Source organism: Trachurus trachurus, assembly GCF_905171665.1.
Source record: "Trachurus trachurus genome assembly, chromosome: 7".
Taxonomy (NCBI): domain Eukaryota; kingdom Metazoa; phylum Chordata; class Actinopteri; order Carangiformes; family Carangidae; genus Trachurus; species Trachurus trachurus.
The window spans coordinates 8254357-8273620 of record NC_139901.1 but is presented as its reverse complement, the minus strand read 5'-3'; the positions used below and the strand labels follow the sequence as shown (position 1 = coordinate 8273620).

The following is a 19264-nucleotide window of genomic DNA, read 5'->3' as shown; positions in this document are numbered from 1 at the left end:
GAACTCAAACTTTAATGTAAGGACACAACTTCTTTAAGCTATTTCTAAGGCTTTATGTCTCATGACTTGACTTGACTTTTGGGTTTTTTCTAGGGCTGAGAAACAAAACGCCAGGTTCACACCGGACCTCGTCCCTCCAGTTCACACCAGACGCTGATTTCTCCGCGGCGGTCGCAAGCGCCTCTGCTCCTCAGCTGTTGTTTACTCACATTCGGAGCTGTTTTTTATGTCATGGATAAGTAAATAACCTCATATAATTAGGCTATAACACTGTGTGCTGTGGGTCAAACAACTCCCTCCACTTCCAAGGTTAATTTCACGTCGTCCTTCACTTGACAACAACTCGTCTCTGCCTCCTCTCTCTCGCTCTTTCCCTGTTTGTTTGTGTGTTTTGACCCCCCCCCCCCTCCCCCCTGCAGCCTGCCCACTCCGTGTCTCCCTTTCGTGTACGTGTGTGTTTTCATCTCTCTCGCTCTCTGTTGAGAGTCTGACAAATATAAATAAGATCGCATTTGTCAATCACTGTATTTTATTTTGAAAATTCTCTCGTTTTTTCATGTGTGACTTCCTGCCAAGATTGACGCGATTGCTCGCGGACTGCGCACAAAATAGAACAGACGTCGAAACGATAACTGAATGGCGCAAACGATCGCGGCGCGTCGCGTCTGGTCTGAACTACACAACCTGTTAACTTGGGTGCCGAAGGGAAGCGGTCTCCGTTCCGCGGCTATTCGCGGCGCTTCGGCGTCCGGTGTGAACCCGGCGTTAGTTTGGCTGTAGAGCAATTTGGATGAGTTACATTTCAGTAGAAATGGCTGCTAATTTGTACTAAACACTAACAATTTTTATGACTCATTTGAAATTATTATTATTTTGCGTAGAAACTGTAATTCAGTTACATTTTTGTCAACTGTAACAGATTACGGCTACATTTTGTAATGCGTTTAGCGAACTAGTTACTCCGCAACCCTAGCTATCCCTCAGTGGGGTCATTCCTATGTTCCCACAGCCCTATGTTCCCACAGCCCTTTGGTCCCACCATTGGTTGGGTTTAGGCAATGAAGAAAAGAGTTGGTTAAGTTTAGTAAAAAGACCCGGTAGAGGCTAGACAGGCCAGATAGATAGAGTCCAGATAGGTAGAGAGAGTCCAGTGGGAACATAGAGCCTAATTTTGAGGAAAACCTTAGAACTGTGGGAACATAGGGCCGTGGGAACATAGGGCTGTGGGAACATAGGTGGTTAATGACTTTCCCATTGGGGAAGTTGGTCTGAAAATTATTTGTACCTTTGACTTTCAACTGACATCTGTCTACAAAATAGAGACAACTGTCAACTGTTGTGTCTAGTTAATTATAAAGTGTAAAGAGAAGTGTTATCTACACAACAGTAGATATATTGAGGTGTCTGACCTGAACCTGAACTCAAGTAATCACCACCACTAGACTAGATACAGTTGCTGCATTAAGATTATGCTTGATTCAGTTTGAATAATGAACAATGCACAGTGGGGCAGAGCATACAGGCCAGCGTCGCTGCTTTGATGAGATGTCACTTAATGATACAGCGTTGGTCCAAACAATTACAGGGGTTGACAGCAAAACAACTTTTAAATGTCTGTGACTATGTTTCCTCCCTTTCCACACCTTGCAGGTTTTCCAATTAATACACTTTTTTTTCTCAGGAACTGTTTTAGTCTTGTTAGTTGTTCTGGATGTACACTGAAGTCCAAAATTCAGAGGCCGCATTCCCATCCGTGACAAACCCAGATGTGATTGCGCCATGCACCATATGCTGACAACAACAGTAAGAGGCCAAAGCTCCACCTGCTCCTCATACGGAGTGTTTTGATCACTGTGCTTCACACCTTCTTTAGATGTTTCCCCTGCACGGCTCAGGTTTCACCTTTGATCGATTTGACAACTCTCATGCGAGATGGTGGATGTTTGGTCGTTGTTAACACACTTGCTGCTTTCATGCCTGGGAGCTGTCGTTGTAAATAAGGCAGTGTTAATATTTACCTGTCAGCCACAGTTTGTCTTGAATAGTGTGTGAATACTTGGTGGGTTGTGACGTCAGGGCAACAGGCCTCTCCAGCACAAGTGACAGAGCTCATACCCAAAATGATAGATGCAATAACTGTTAATATAACCATGGTGTAAGAAAATAAAACTTAAATAGAGGCTGAAAAATGTGCAGCAGCACCGTAGTGTGGGAACAACTATAAAAACTAAAATGTGCAGGATTATGTGTGTTATGTGTGTATATTATCCAGTGTAAGAGACCAATTACTGTTCTAGTGTATAGTGCAGCTGGAGCCGATCCCACTGACATTTCACACATCACAGAGCTAATGTATGGACAAAAGACCACTCACGCTCACAATCAGAGTTCACAATTAACTTAAACTACATGTCTTTGAACTGTGGGACGGAGCTGAAGAACCGGGAGGGAACCCAAGCAGGCACGAGAAGAACATGCAGCCTACAGGTAGCAGGTTCAAACCCACAACAAACCCAGATCGTTCTTGCTGTGAGGCAACAGTGGTCATCCTGAAATATTTCAAGAGCCATTACTTGTCTCATTCATACAGCCACAGCCACAGTCATTTTTATCCCATGTTACTATTGAAAAAGCTACTAATTCCCAGTTGTTATTCAATGCAGAGTTGTATTGAGATTCTACTGGGAAACAAAACACATTTTCAAATCAATTAAAGAACCATGGCGGCAGTAGTGACAGTGCAGATGACAGTATGATTTTCCTCCTGGGGAAGTATGCCCATTTTCTAATTACATTCAAGTGCGTGAGAGGCACTTCCTCATTGTGTTTTTTACTTTATAATCACAGAAGTAATTCGATGGCAGTGCAATGCCATTCATCTTTATTTACATAACTGAAACAACGTAACAGCAGACTCTATCACAAGCTCAGCCTGCCTTTGTTACACAATTTATCACTTTGCTTATTTCACAGACTGATTTCATGGGAAGAAAGTTTTTCTACTTTTACTGTCATATGCAATTTAACTATCTTTTGAATTACTGATGTTGTTTACCAAGACCTCATAAAGTGTCTTTTAGTCTGTAACCACAGACTGTGTTGTTCTCTCAAATGGTTTCTAGACTCAATGACATTACTCAGTGATACAGTTTTAGTGATGGTAGCCATGCAGCCCAAACGACATGCTGTGCATTCCTGAGAAATGTTTTATATCTTTGCTTACATAATAGAACCTGAACACTTGTATACAAGACCTTCGTGGTTATGCAATGTCCTTGCTTTGTGTTTCTTCCATAACAATTGTCTCATTGACCAGTTGTTAGCTCTGGATAACAAAACCTGAGAGAGGAGATGTAAAAGCAAAAATAGATTTTTTGGTTTACCATCTCAAGATGAGAAAAAAAATTATAGATATGATACATGTACAGTATATTCACCCCTAGTGTAAATGAAAAAACGAGCAGAGATGATGTCATTTTAACATGTTAATGTACTAAAAACTCTGATTTTGTGTCAGGGCATGAACCTTGTGTATCCAATGAGTAGGACTCAATTATGATTATTATTATTTTTCCCACACTTTATTTCCTGAACCTCTATTTCCCATGCCTCATGCTTCCATTATTCCTGTTTCTGTTTCATGAGACAGGCTGAATGAATCCAAAAGACAAAATGAAATACTGCACGCTGTTTAATTTGCAATTATGAATTTACTTGTGATGTTTTGTGAACACTGAAATGTCACAAATAAATTGATCTTTGCATTGAGGGATTTTCTTTGCGATTTTGCAAACTTGACAGTGGCCAAGAACAGTTGTATGTGCATAATTTTATCACTTTCATTCTGAAAGGGAATAGAAATTCTAGTGCCTTTCAACATGATTGTGTATTATGGTGATAACGCTTAAGTAACTACCCGCAGTCTGTAAGTGTTTGCATGCTGTTTACAACAACAAGAGAGCCATCTTCTCCTCCGGCATGCTTCTTGCATAATTGCCATGACTTGGTTCTTCATATCTATGCAAACATCTATCTCACTCACAGATAATAATCCAAATATTTGTTTCATACTGTTTGGATCGAAGTCTCTGCACGGGCTCTACGCCACGTGCCATATGGTGTTATGGAGACAGTCACTAAATGCATCTGGCTTTTGTCTAGTTTCATCTCTGACATGCACAGGGGGGGAGAACATCCCGCATTGTTGCAAGACAAATTACATGAGATTTCAGCCTCATGTGTGTCAGCAGATGCAAAAAAAAAAAAAAAGAAGAATTGTCTGATCCGTCACTATTTTTGTTTTTTATATACGACAAATGTTGAAACATCATATTCTTTCCTAAAGGGGAATAAAAAGCAGAGAGGTGGGAAAAAAAACATAAACTCCACAGTGAATGCAGCTGAAAAAGATAGATAAAATGCAGCATTCATGGGCAATGCAGTGGTTGTTAATGCTGTACAGTGCTGCATACCCCTGTTTGAACGTCCCTCTGTGTCTCATGCACCATGGAGTCCTCCGCAATCTACTCTAAATCCAGCTTCTCTATTTCTCAGAGCAAAAACACAACTGGTCTCGGCCTCTCCGTCTCGCTGCCTCCTCCAGGTTTTCAAATACTGAGCTGAATGAGTTCAGCAGTCACAACAGGGATGATCAAAAACACCAGAGAGGTTACAAACATCTCAGGGACCGTGGAAATGAATGTAGAAGTCACAGCTGAAAGACCCACTGTGTGGATTTTAGGATTTAGTGTCGGCCAGACCCAGCAAACACCTGATGACCCTGCAACATAGCAGATGTGTTTACTTGCAGCTGCTGATTTGTCTTTATGTCTATTTGTATCATTTGTTGTAAGTAAAATAGCTGAACTCAGAAATAGACTATTTCAGTTTGAGGTAAGTTAAAGGATTTCAAACATACTCCTCAAAATACAAAAATCTACACAAAAAAAAAACATTTAATCACAGAGGTTAAATGTATTTTGTACTCATCACTCTTTGCTAGTGAAACACTTCTGACACAAAACCTCCACAAGCATTGTAACAAACCACCTGGATGCTACTGTATACTGTACTATAACATAACATCCTCATTTAGGCCTTGTCCCTGCTGCTTTTGTTTTTCTAAGTTATGTTGACATTTAAAAAAAATATAATGAATATATAATTTATTTTCACTCTCCACTCATGTTTGTCCATTAACTAAGGCAGAAATGCTAAAGAGACAAGGGAAGGTTGTATTACTTGCGCTGCTCTCACAGTGTGGAGGTTAACACCCACAAGTTCTTGTAATTAATAATTACTTGATAATTACTTTATCAATGTTATGTAACTTATTACATTTGTTTACTTTTTAATTAATTTTCAGTATAATTAATTGAGTCTGTTGGTGCCCTGCAGCCCTGTGTTTCACAACCCAATGAACTCTTCAGGTTCATATTTAATGAAAACATAATGCTTGATGAAGTTAGTAAGTGTTATTAGACTTCACCTATCAGGTCTGTCTAAACCTGAGTTTGCACTGTTTTTCACACTTTTTTTTCCTACTCTTTTACGGACTACTATTACAAATTTTGCTATTGTTATTACGACAACTTAATGCTTATTAAAGAGCTGCTAAAACAGCTGCCATTAAGTACCTTACCTCAAAAAACAGTCATCAGATATCTATTAACTGCAGATGTTTTAATGCAGCATATTTCTGTAATGACTGTTGTTTTGCAGCGGGTTGGTAGAGAGTTTGTCTTTGAGGCCATTTGTCACCAGAGTTTAGCTACTGCTGCCCTGGGGATATAAACATAGCAGAGGCTCTGTTGTGCTTGTCATCCAATGAGGTCTGGACTTGTTTCCTTTGAAGAGGATAACCAAGAGGGAGACCGGATCTACTGTGGCCAAGAAGGATGTTTAAAAGAAGAGCCCTGCCTGTCTGTCCTGTTGTGGAGTTGTGCATGAGAGTTTGAGTTTGAGCAGACAGCTAAAAGTTATGAAGATGTTTATTTACTCACAAGTTAGGGGATGGCTTTATCAAGCACCCTCTTCCCTGATGCTCAGTTGAGCATGTGGTTTTATGGCATAAACCAAGCACTTAAAATTCAATAGACCACTCTCGTGTTCATTTTGAGAGCATACTGTAGCTGTGTAATTACTGTAAACATTATCTGCTGTGTTTTCTGGCCCACATGCCACCTTAAACACTGAGTTTCAAAAATGTCTGGCGATGACAGGTGGTGAAATGAGTCAAATGAGAAGGCTGTTGGAAGAAAAAGTCACCTCCCTCATGCTCTCCTCAGCCAGTACAGTGACTGGCAGGGATATGCTCTATGAAACAGCAGGAGGCAAAAGGGTTTGTGAGAAGCACTTACACTGCCACTGCTTTGAGACTGAGAGGCTACTTAGTCCTTAAGACCTAAGTCTATGTTATGGAAAAGTTCCATTATTTCTGGAATTAAAGCACAAAAAAAGATAAAATAAAAATGTAGAAAAATATTCAGCATCAACTTCTGTATCAAAATTTACTTTTGGGGCTAATGCAATTGTGAATTAAGTATAAAGAGTTCATTCAAATATAATCAAGGTAATTGAGCCAAATTGTCCCTGTGAAAATTACCAATTACAATAATGAAAGAGTATTTTCAGTCAGCGTGTGTGTGTGGGGGGGTGTATCGCAATATGCATAATCCAACAGACATTTAGTCCAATAACATTGGACAAAATGTCTGTTTATTTAGGAAATATTCACCTTCAGTATGTCCTGATAAGTTGTTGCACTCTGGCAATGTGGGTGAAGGTGATGCTTTCTCCTCACATAAAAGGGCTGACAGTCTGCTGACTGACATTCAGAGCACTCACCTTTTTTTATCCCTACATATAGAAGAGGAGTGGTTTTGTGAGAGTCACAATTACCCTACTTTCAAAGCAATCATTGTATGTCTCACATTAGAAAATATGGATTTTCCTCAGACATGAATGGAAGACCAAATGTCCTACGGCTTCTCTTATCTACAGGGCTAAGCACCGAGTGTTTTCACCAAGTGAAAGAGATAAACATCTACCTGCTCTTCCTAGACCTTTTAGTTGTATGCACATAAATGTATAAGGGCAATACCAGACACAGTGCATGTACACATCAATGCTAATCAGAGTAGAAAGACAAGACGTGAAAGGGCACATGTGGATCAGGGCACATTAAAGAGGAACTAACATTTTTCCCTATGCTACATTTTACCTTAATTACACAGCTTCGGAATCATTGTGATGGTTAAATAAATGACTTGTAACTTGTTACGAGTGAGAATGGAGGCTCTCTGCCTTCCACGTAACATCTCCTGGCCAAAAACCAACCATGCAAGATCAGTGCCTCCGACCCAATGTCCCAGCTCTGTAATTTAGTAATCTCTTGTTTATGACAGGAAAGACTACACAAATATGGTAACACGTTTATCATATATACTGTAATGTTATCCACTGCTCTATGGATTGCTCTCTTGCCAGTTTCATTGAAAACAAATGCACATGGCTGGGAGGAGGGTTAGCAAAATACTTGCATAGTTCTCCTTTAAACTAACAGTTCAGCTGTAACAGCAGGTCATGAAAGCAGTTAGGTTGTAAGGTCACTCTTCCCTGGTGATGAACGATGAATGTGGGAGTCTGAACCTACCCAATTGGTGTGCCAACAACAGCAGGGCTGCTTGAGGCTCCAAAAATGAGTAATTCCTCATAAACTCCAATGTTAAAATGTCTTTTCATGAAAAATAAACATATTTAGAGATTGTTATGAAATATAAAACATAAAAATACTTTCTGTTTTCATGTCATCTGTTTATTTAAATTTTTATTAGGGCTAATTAAATTTGTACATAATTCAGGGTAGGATCACAAATTTTCCCCCTGTGCATGTATATAGCGTTATCTGGTTAATTTTGTTTGATTACTACAACATTGTAATTCCAGCAGCATAGAGACTGTGAGTGAGTCTTGGGGTACCATAGCCACAAAGCTGGAGCAGGGCAGAGGTGACAGAAACCATCCACTTGTCGATCGAATTATCTGAAGATTAATGCAAATAATGCCGTTTCAAGTGTGTTTCCATCTAAGACCTTTAAATCGAATAAAAAGTTGTGCGTAATGACGTCATGTGCTGTTTTGCGATCATATTGGTACATCAAATTTTCCTCTCAATTTAAGGCGTTTCCATTCATTTTTGTACTATATCGCAAAATAGAAGGACATCCATCCTTTATCTTTAACTGATTGTCTGAGGTTGGGCTGCACACAGGAAAAGGAAGAGCTGCTGGAGTCGTTGCCTGGAAACCACTAAGCCATACGCAGGCCAGCCAAGTTAAGTTGGTAAAAAGGCTGTTGCACATGCAACATGCCTGTCAGAAGACAGTGGCGTGTAAACACCGTTTTGATGCAGATGCACCACGTGTTGAATACTACAGACACCGGAAAGACCTGTCACCTGTAGTTTGTGAACGGCAGCGCTTCAAACTGTTTTGGGAGATGGTGACACTTCACATGAAGCCAGTCTGTCCGCCTACACCTGCATCGGTCTTTGTTTACTTCTGCCGGGAATACGTAGTGGAACTGACATAAAACATGATCGCAACTCACATTTATCGAGAAAAGAAGTGTTTCCATCAGCATTTGTCGCATTAAGTTTGTATCGATCCAGAGAAAATCCAATGATATCGACTGTATTAACTTTTTTATCAATATTCAGGACATTCAATCGAATATTACAGTTTCCATGAGGCATTTTTAATTCAATATTGCTGAATGGTAATAAAAACATGTGGCTGGAAACATGGTTAGAGTTTGGCTCCGTGTATATTGCTACAGTATACAGAGGCGCCGAGGCATTTCTAGAGGCACCATGGGACGCGCCACTCTCCTCCAGGGCCACAGGCTCATGACCACCCCCATTACTTCACACAGCTTTACAAACAATAGCCGCAACATCCAACAGTCATCACACCATTCAGAGTCACAGAACTCCTTCAACACAACTCTCTCCCATACTCAAAACCTCAGTGTGTAGTATTGGGGTTAAACCGTGACATCCAGTGTTCAGATTCTAGATTGCAGGGCTCACTCGCTCACCCCTCCCGTCTGCAAAATCATGGTGGCCGGCGAGGACAAACACGTTCGCAAACTAACCGCTAACTGATACCGATCACTATCATTTTTAAAAATTATTATTATGTTTTTTAACACATGTGCAGACTTACACTTGTGCCTTCAGTCATATTTCACAGCAAAAAGTTACACAGGACTTGCAGGATGTGCCAGTTACGCAGTGCGACCCCATGAAGGAAGATCAGAGGACAAACATACTCAGACATAGATACTGTATGCATCACCTGTAACAACGGCACTGCTAAAAAAAAAAATTAAAAAAAAGGAAATCTGTCGCTGCGCTCTCCAGCCGGTTCAGCTGCAGCTCCACAGCTGTCAGAGCAGCCTCTGCTGCCCCTCTCTCTTCAGCCTGGGGTTTGGCTGCACTTTGTATAAGAACATTTCAACATTGTAAGATCTAGCTGCTAATGCTGCTCAGCTGTAGCACTGTGTGTGTTTTATAACAGCAGAAAAAAACAAAAACAACTACGTCGATCATCCTCAGGGCACAAGCCGAGTCACAGACACTCAATAGAGCGTTTGAGTCTAGTTTGTCCGCTTTTGCGTACTGTATTCAAAGATGGCAATGCTACATGGCAGCCTCTGGTGGGTACACCGGCCACAAATTATTCTGAGCTACGAGACAGCTTTTATTCGTGTGCGATTGTGATTAGACTTTGGTAAATACATATTTATGAAAGCAATATTTGATTTTTGCGTGTGTAAATGGTCTGTATTTATATAGCGCTTTTCTACCTGAACGATACCCAAAGCGCTTTACATACATCACATTCACCCATTCACACACACATTCACACACTGATGGCGGACGCTGCCATGCAAGGTGCGAACCACGACCCATCAGGAGCAAGGTGGGGTGTCTTGCCCAAGGACACTACGGCAGCAACCAGGACAGAGCGGGATTCGAACCGCCAACCCTCTGATCATTGGACGACCCGCTCTACCACCTGAGCCACTGCCGCCCGTGTAACGGCCCCACCCTCTAGGTTGGCGGTTGGTCTTTGGCGGGCTGCTGGTTGGTCTGCTTTTGTCTTCCAGGTTTGTCGGAGGTGGGACCGTCATCACGGAATGCGCCACACCTGGGCCCAGTGGAGCGCATTTGACCCCGACGCTGGCTGAACTCGCTCTCTCACTCCTTCCACGCCGTCCCAGAGGACGCCACGGCGCGGCTGTGCTCTTCTGTTTTCTCCTTTGTTTCGCACCCTCACACACACATGCATCCACACACGCCTGCACTACTGATCACTGATACTGATCTTTTGCCTTATTTGCTTGTGCTAAAATAAACATGTCACTTTTGCTTTGGAACCTCGTCTCCACCAGGGCAGGTTTTGTAAACAACAGAAGACCTGAGGTTTTGTGGAACAAATTCAGGTATGTGACAGCATCATGTAAACAAGGTTTGTTTCGAAATCGTTTTAAACACACTAAATGGCGAAACAAGCTCACTCTGAGCTCAAAAACCTCCTCTGAAACCTATGAGTGATGACACCAAGAGTTTGGTGTGTTACAGTACTGTATATTTCCTCAGAACTGACATGGCAGCAGCCCTACAGTAGCCTTCATGCATTTTGCAAAAGCTTTGGGCTTCAATTCAATTCAATTTCAATTCAATTTATTTAAAGTGGGACAATGCAAGTTCATGAACGAAACAAAATCGTAAACAAGCCGGATTGTAGCCACAGGCTAATTTCCATCCGCTGTCCCATACATAGATGTTCCCTTAATGAGACACCAAAAAGGAAGATTAGATACTGGATGTTTGGTATCTGTGGTCAGGACCAGGAAACAGCTTGAGCAGAAGCTGCTCTGTGTGGGGGATTATTCTTATTCATCCTTTTTGTTAACAGAGGGGAAATTTCCTGCAGGAAGAAAGTGGCCCCAAGCCGATGACTGATTCACACTCCTGGAGTGTGGATGGGCACCAGCGAACTGAGGTGTGTATCCCTGGTTAAGCCTCTCTTAATTTGTACATTCTGGCACACTCTGTGTTCTCAGGGACCAGGGCCTGACAGGCTAGTGTGCCATCGCGTGTCTCAGGGGCGCACAACAGATCAGTTCTGTCCAGCTTTTTCTGCAGGTTCATTTCCCCCTCTGGGAGACAAACAACCAAACTATTTTGCAGCAATAATTCTGTTTTGTTTTGCTCTGAAGGGTCATTCGCAGTCGGTGTCCATCTCAGTAAACACAACATTGACCTCATTCCCTCTTTTTCTGCTCACACCTCTTCTGCATTGATTTGACAGTCGCATCAAAAGGCTCTTTCATGCAGGATCATGAACCACCTTCAAGTGCAGACCACCACACTTTCCACCTCGAGTGTCAGCATCAGTTGAGGCGATGCAGCTGCTGCCTTGTGTGACTTATGATATCAATAGGAGTTTGGCCATCCTGTTTACAGTACTTATACCTGTTATAACATGACTGGACTGCCTCTCCTCTAGGTGAAGCACTGGGTGCTAACCTTTGTGCAAATGCATTTGTGCACACCCTGCATGTCCAGTTATGTGGTGGGTGAAGGTTGGTGCCCCATTGGTTTTGCCTGCATAACATACCATAAAGTTGTGCACATATTGGCTGAACAGCACACACACATCAGTTGCCATTTCACCTGCTGAGCTGCTGGAGGCATGTGGTGCAATCTTCAGTCTGAATTTTGAATATTTGAAGCATCTGTCAGTAGATCGTGTGCGTTCTGCAGTCATCCTTATGCACTAAGGGTACCTGTGTGCATTTTCATGGTTGTTGCTCTAAGGGCTTGACAGAAATAGTTAAGAGTATGTAGTGTATATGTGTGGATGCAACGCAGTGAGCTGCATTTAAAGAGGAGAATAAAGGCAGTACAGTCACTGACATCAGGTCACCCAGTCTGTTACTGTATCTTTGACTAAACTAAACCGCTTCCTGTAACATTTCCAATTACACACTGAATCATTAACATACATGCATAATTTCTAATTCTCCAACCCAATTACATCACGTGAGTTAAACCATCTGTTTGCACTTCACACTCATCCTGCTGGACAAACAACATGACTCAGTGCAACCCAAGTAGAGACTCCAGCACAGTGGGGGGCCACTCAGTGCAGCAACAGCAAACAAGCTCGCAAGCACACAGGCCAAGGTGAGTGCTCACAGCGGCGCTGGGCTACACCCACATCCTGTCAAATCTAAATGTACTGGAAATATCATGTGCTGACTGTCAACCGCAGTGAGTTGACTTCACTGTCAGTTTGTTCAAATCCTGCGGTTGTGAAGAAATTAAACACAAATCCAAATCCTCTTCCTCATTAAGTCCTTCAGCCTCTCTCTCATTCAGACACACCATTCCTCCCTTATGCACTCCTTCTGTTTCTCAGTACTCACGTCTGAGTTTAAAATTTCAATTTCGATCAATGGACGTTGCTTCAGGAAAGTCGAAAGAAGAGGTGACTGTTCTTGAATGAGGAAAAATTAAACTTGACTCTAAAATATTCACGAAACTGGCTCATATTGATTAGAAATGATCTCAGTCAGTCAGTCAGTCAGATGGCAACAGACAATATTAGACTGTCAGTAACAGACTTTCAGAGTCAATTATAGGGTAAAACTATCTGGTTAAGGGGAGCTCTGCATTACATGAAAACGACTAAGACCTAAATCAGAACAGTAGCAGTACAAGTATAGGTCAATTATTCCCTGGATATGAAAGCAACAAACAACTAAGAATTGTTTTCTTAAAGCAGATATCAGTGGAATGTTTTTGTTAATATAAGTCCTAAATATTCCTATTTTCCGTCAGCAATCACTTACATGAAGTATTTCAGCCTAAACACGAGTCTCTCCGTCACTCTGCTCTGCTGTAACCCGAGGAGAAAATTTTCCTTGTGGGATACAAGTGTTATCCAATGAGGAGAGAGAACGGCATGAAGGGCTGTGTGTGCAGCCAAGGGATGCGCGTGAATGTGGTGACGTAGCACGAGGACCAATTGATGCCTGACAAGGGCGGGGGCTGCTAACTCATGGTGCGTTCAAAGAAACTCGTACTTTGTGTTTTTCCTTCCTGTGAAGTCATACCAGTTCGATCTGGTACGAGTTCACGGGTCGGAAGTTACGAGTGGCCGTTATAGGGAACTTTCACAGACAACAGGATGGTAAAAACACGAGCTACGGGTTACCTGGAACGCTACCAAGTCGTAGTTGTGACTTGAAGCTGTAACTTACGGTTTCAAAAGCCTGCCTTGAACGCAGCATTAGCCGAAACGGCCGTGAAGCTGATATCTGCTTTAATATTCTTGTAATATACTTCTATCTAGCTCTTGACAATAACCCTAACCATCACACCTAACTCTCACCCTCACCTAAACTTACTAATTGTGATAGTGAAACCACATCATAACCCTCAAAGTGCCATGTGAAAAAAGTGAAAACTAGCAAATGTCCTCACTTTCCAGTATGTCCACACTGAAATATTATTAACTTGGTCCCCACTACGTTACACTTACAAGTACAAGTACACACACACAAATGCACACTCACACTCTCCCCCCTCAGTGTCGCTCACTGTTGTCTAAACAACCAGAGTGTTTGGGGACCCTGCATAACAGCAGGTCACCACCCGAACCAACTCATACTGCATATTTTATACGCATATGCACAGTAAAGCACATTCATAAACAAACATGCCGATGTTATGGAAGAAATATGATTGCTTACTCTTTCTCAGTATGCGTCATATCATCTTTCCAGACTTAATATATTTGTTGTTCTTTTCTTTACATTAAATGGAAAAAATAACACAAATGCTTATGGGATTTCTATAGGGAATGAGCCTCAGTGTGGGAAAATCTTCCCAGACTGAGGGAGACTGCCTGGCTCACGAATGCCAATATCCTCAAAGACAGCATTAGACGATAAGAATTGTTAACCTTGGCACTGCTTCAGTTAGTTATCGTCATGCAAGAGTGATGAATAGAGGAGGCAAAAACACACACAAAAAAGAAGAGACACACAAAGACAAGCAGGAAAAAAAATCTGAGTGATGTCAAAAATCAGGACAGAGTGAAGCCAGACACTCTGCACACAACTCTGCAGCAGATGAAACTGAAGATGATGATGATGGCTACACTCATAATGTGTATATGGCAGCTGCTGTCACATCCACTACTGGTTTTGTCTCAACCGAGCAACCACAGTAACACCTCGGCTAATTATTTCCAATTTTTCACAGAATCAAATCACAAGGCCAAGAATCCTGCCGGCCCTCCGACTCGATGCCAACTATGTGCATTGTAAACAAAGCAGGAGAGATTGACCTAATCATTTATACGACCCACGACCCACGACCTACGGAGCAGCACCATTCGTCTTGCAGAGCAGTGGGGACAGCCTTGAGAAATAGCCTTTTTTTCTGAAAGTGGGGGCTGTGCTTAGGGTATTATGTCCGTCTGTCTCTTTGTTTCTCACCCACACACTTGCTCATGACTCACGGGCTCCTTACATTGAGCCACATTTCTCCTTAACAATCCCATGGAGCTGTAGCCTATGACTAATTTCCGTCATGGATTATTTTCTCCATTGCCTTGTCCATCGTTTGGCCAGTAAAATGTCACAACAAATGTTAAATAAAATTGCCCATTGCAATTTTCCTTGAGCTCAAGTGGCTTCGGTTAGTGCTTATTATGTATCATCGTCACATTCAAGTTACTCAGTTTAACACATCACATTTTCTAAAAGATAATTACTTTCTTTGAAACCCCCAGAAGACCATTTATCAATAATTACTTCTGCTCTAAAAGGTATTTCCAAAATCCTCTAAGACTTTTTGACCAATCTGGATGAAAATTGTTCAGTCTTCTCTGCTGCTGCTGATTTTTTAACCCTTTTCTGAATGACTGACTGTTTAACACAAGCAGAACAGAAATAACTGAGGCTATGTTCTTCTTTACATAGCATGTTTCTTTTCTCAGGGGTCCTTTTGGAGGGGACAAAAGGGAATGTAATAATATTATGTAACATTTTAAAACAGAATATCATACAAGTCAGTTGAAAGAGTGGTACAGAAGTTTTATTTTTTTTTTTTTTTTAACTCAGAAGTCATTTGCAAAGTAACATCAGTATCAACCCATATACACCTAATAAAAGCCTTGATTTTGAATCATTATTTATTTAATTGTCCAACAGACATTGTTTTCATACAAAACATTAAAGGAGTCTCTAAAAAAAGCACTTTCAGATCAAAAGTCTTGTTAGACACTGATATTAATCTATCAACTGTGATGTTTAGATCAATCACCCAAATGCAATTCTAATTGTTAACTTCATTACTTTGTGGTGTATTGAGTGAGATGTCTATAATTATTTGATTGTAAAGCTTGTACAGATTCAATTTGAATACAGTAAAAGTATCAAAATCCTCAGTCCACACAGAAATGCACACAGCCTGTTATTCAGAAACTATAAGCCTTAAAACCAGATGTGAGGACTAACTTTGTGATGTCATAAAGCAGTAACTGCCCTCAGATAAGCTCCAAGCCCTGCCCACCTGCACCCACCATCCAACCTTACAGGATTTGGTTTATCTGAATGTTTAGCTCAAATGTGCCACATTTTTTTATTAGACCAATTAGTCAATTAGAAGCCTCCCATAACCTCCCTTCTGATTGGCTGACTGACCTCCAGCGAGACGCCTAGAGTTTTTGGTTCTTGTAACCACAGATGAAGTGGTTATATGGATACCATTAATAGTGTTTTAATATGGATAGGATACCATTAATAAAACAAGAAAAGTGTAAAATATGGGATATACATTACATTGTTGCACTGAAATATATGTTATCAACATATTCTCACATTAAAAAAGCTGAAATCATAAATCTTACCCCAAAAAAAGCAACAACAACAACAAAAAACACTTAAGCTTACCAGCACACAAGGACCTGAGTCAACAGGACACTTTATGCTCACACCTGCAGAGCATCCTGCAGCTGTCAGCTTGTCCGCTCTGTTGTAGCAGCCTGTAAATCTGGATTTTTTTCTCCCACACAACTAACGATGCTTTTTTTTCTGGAATTGAAAGTCTGATAATTTCCTGTGCGTTTGATTAATTTAAACAGAACAAGAACAACGGTCGTGTTGTTGATGTTGGTGCGTGTCCTCCTTAATTTCCTGGAAGAAATTAACCTATAATGAAATGGGTCTTGCAACCTACTGGATATTTGATTGTACTGAATTAAATCGGAAATGGCATAATAAATTGCCATAACAATGTATATGCAATTACTTAATTTCTTATTTTTGTTGTTAGTGAAATACACACACACACAAGCCACATGCACACACACTGGGGAAACGCGTAACGCTGCATTTTGTCAAGCCCTTTGGCACACATGTAGATAGCGCAAAATAATTGGTTCTTACACGAATGAATAAATACATAAAGTGCATTGTCCTGCTTTTATAAAGTCTACTGCCCATGCCTGAGGACTTAAACGTCCAAAATGAACATGTTTACTCTAATTCATTCCGGCGCGTAATGGAAACGCGTGCGTAAAACCCTCTAAACAAACCATCGATCACACACTTCACGTACACCCACCTGAAGAACAGTCTTCATGGTGACCGGGGAGACGATAGCGGTGCATATCTTCACCCCTTTACGTATCTCCTGGCCCATGATGAACAGCATCGGCGTGGCGAGCGCGAAGGACGCGATCCACATGGCGCTGATGAGCTTCTTGGTGCGGCTGCGGGACATGATGCTTTTGGCTTTGAACGGGTGGCAGATGGCCATGTAGCGTTCCACGCTCAGGCTGGCGATGTTCAGCGCGGTGGCGTAGGAGCAGCTGTCCCGGAGGAAGTAGTAACCCCTGCATACCGCGTCCCCGAACACCCATGGGTGATGGAACCAGATGAAGTTGTAGAGCTCGATTGGCATGGAGAGGACGAGGATCAGCAGGTCGGACACAGCGAGGCTCGCCAAGTGGTAGTGCACGGTGCTCTGGAGGTTCTGCAGGGTCTTTTTGGTCAGCAGCGTGTACAGGGTGATGGAGTTCCCCAGAGAGCCCACGGCGAACAGAGCCACGTAGATGACAGTGACTATCACCTTCGAATAAACGTCCGTGTTGACTTCCAAGTCCTCCTCCTCGTCCGTGTTGGAAGCGGCAGTGCTGTTATCAAAGGGAGACACTGTGTTGTTCCCAAAGAGCCTCTGTGCCAGTGCGCCCCAGCCGGACAAATCGCGCCCCAGGAGGGTGAAGTTTAAATCCATTGCGCCTTTGTTTTTACGCGTGAAAGCAAAGAAACATGAAAATCGACTGAACAGACATTGATGATCAACCGGAGTAAAACAGGTTCAGTGTGTGGAAGTCGGAGGAGAGAAGCTTTAATATTTGGCAGCGCAGGAGGCGTGCTCGCTATTGGCGCTGCCGCTGTGACGCACAGCCATTCAGTGAGTGAAGCGCCCGCCACTTAGTCCATTCATGTTTCACCTCGGAAACCAACAATAACGGAAGAACCAACAAAATGACAAATTCAATTTCAGAGACAGTTCTTGATTTTTTCACTCTGACAATGATCTCTCTCTCTCTCTCTCTAGCCTCCCCTCTCTCCTCCTCAATCCCACAGACTCAGAAGTGCAAAGAAATAATGTTGGGCGACAGCTGGAGACCCCACTACAGTATATTAAATGGTGCTCAAGGCTTCAGTTCAGATTGTATCTTCAGTGCTGATGATCCATAGTCTCAGTGTGGAACAGTGCAGTTATCACTGGACAGGCACAGAGGAGATGTCACTAATGGCTTCTTCAGACAGCTGCCACTGCAAGGAGCAATGTAGCAAAGCATCTCTCTCTCTCTCCCTCTCTCTCTCTCTCTCTCTCTCTCTCTCTCTCTCTCTCTCTCTCTCTCTCTCTCTCTCTCTCTCACTCACACACCTACACACACACTGAGCATCTTTTTACACATAGTTTAACACCCAGTGGTTCATCTAGAGAGGTTAATGTTCTTTCACATCGTCTCAGTTCTCTCAGCCCTGCCTGGGAGGCTCCTCTACAGTATTAATCATGTGTTGCATGCATAGACTACAGTCACTATACGCCACATTAGAGTGTGTGTGAGTGTTTATGTGCTGTAACATAACATCATCTCTCTGCATGCCATCAGCAACCTGCTGCTCCCATTCTTCACACTGTGAGGAAATGCTCTTCCTCTTGAATAGGAAATCTCTTCTTGTTTTCGAGGGCCCCGGGGCCAATGTCAGTTACAGAGTTCAATGCGTTTTAGCTGACAAGGGCATTGGAAATAAAGCATACTCACTTATAGTAACTGTCAGCTGCTGGTCACAGTTTGGGTCGTTTCCACATGGGGATAAGTGGATGTACAGTACAAACTTAATCCCTGCACCGCCTTAAACATGACGTTTACAGTGGAACAGGATGTCTTTTTTTAACTGATGGTTTTTCCTTATCCACTTCCCCGAGGGGTCAGTGGGGTGATGGACGGTTAGGTTAGAGAAACAAAAACATATCCTCTATTTACTGTATTTCTCTTTTGAAGTAAATCAAAGTTAAATTCTGTAGGGACACTATTAAATATCTCTGGGGTGTTTTGCATATTTTTATTCACTGGCCTTTTTGGCTCACTAACCTTTACATTCATGTCCAAAAGTATATGTTTGCTCCTTGTGTCCTTTTCTTTTGACTTCTTTTAACTTTTTTTTTTTAACTCACATATTAATTTTGATAAATCTTCTACAGTATTTTGCACTGTTGTGAAGCTAGCACAGTGATAAACGTGTCCACAGACAAATAATCCTCACTTCTGCCACACACACACAGTGAAAACAACACCAGTCACACACTTGTCACAGCTGGTTGGAACAGAAACCTCCTAACACAACTTGGACATTGGATGCAACTTTCTCCCTTGAGTAGCAGCTGCACAAAAGCTTCAATCACTAATATGAGTGTGCACTTCCTGAGTGTGCAACTTACAACATACAGGCAACATTGAACATAAAATAACACTTAATCTATTATAGACCATTATATTATAGACTATTTTCCTGCTTATGTAGTTTTGGTAAAAGACAAAATAGAAATAAAAAGTGGGCAAATGGCTCCAGGCCTGCAGTCCACATGTAAGTGGACCGT

General features: G+C 41.9%; 1 protein-coding gene across 1 annotated transcript in view; it reads right to left on the bottom strand.

Annotated features, from left to right (window-relative positions):
• The window catches only part of ntsr1 (neurotensin receptor 1 (high affinity)), a 52352-nt gene extending 34928 nt beyond the window's left edge, over window positions 1-17424 (bottom strand). The window contains exon 1 of the mRNA XM_083974598.1: window positions 16712-17424. Coding sequence (XP_083830724.1) covers window positions 16712-17383 — 672 coding nt within the window. The 5' untranslated portion in view covers window positions 17384-17424. The remainder of the gene's footprint in view (window positions 1-16711) is intronic.
• Window positions 17425-19264: the final 1840 nt, after the last annotated feature.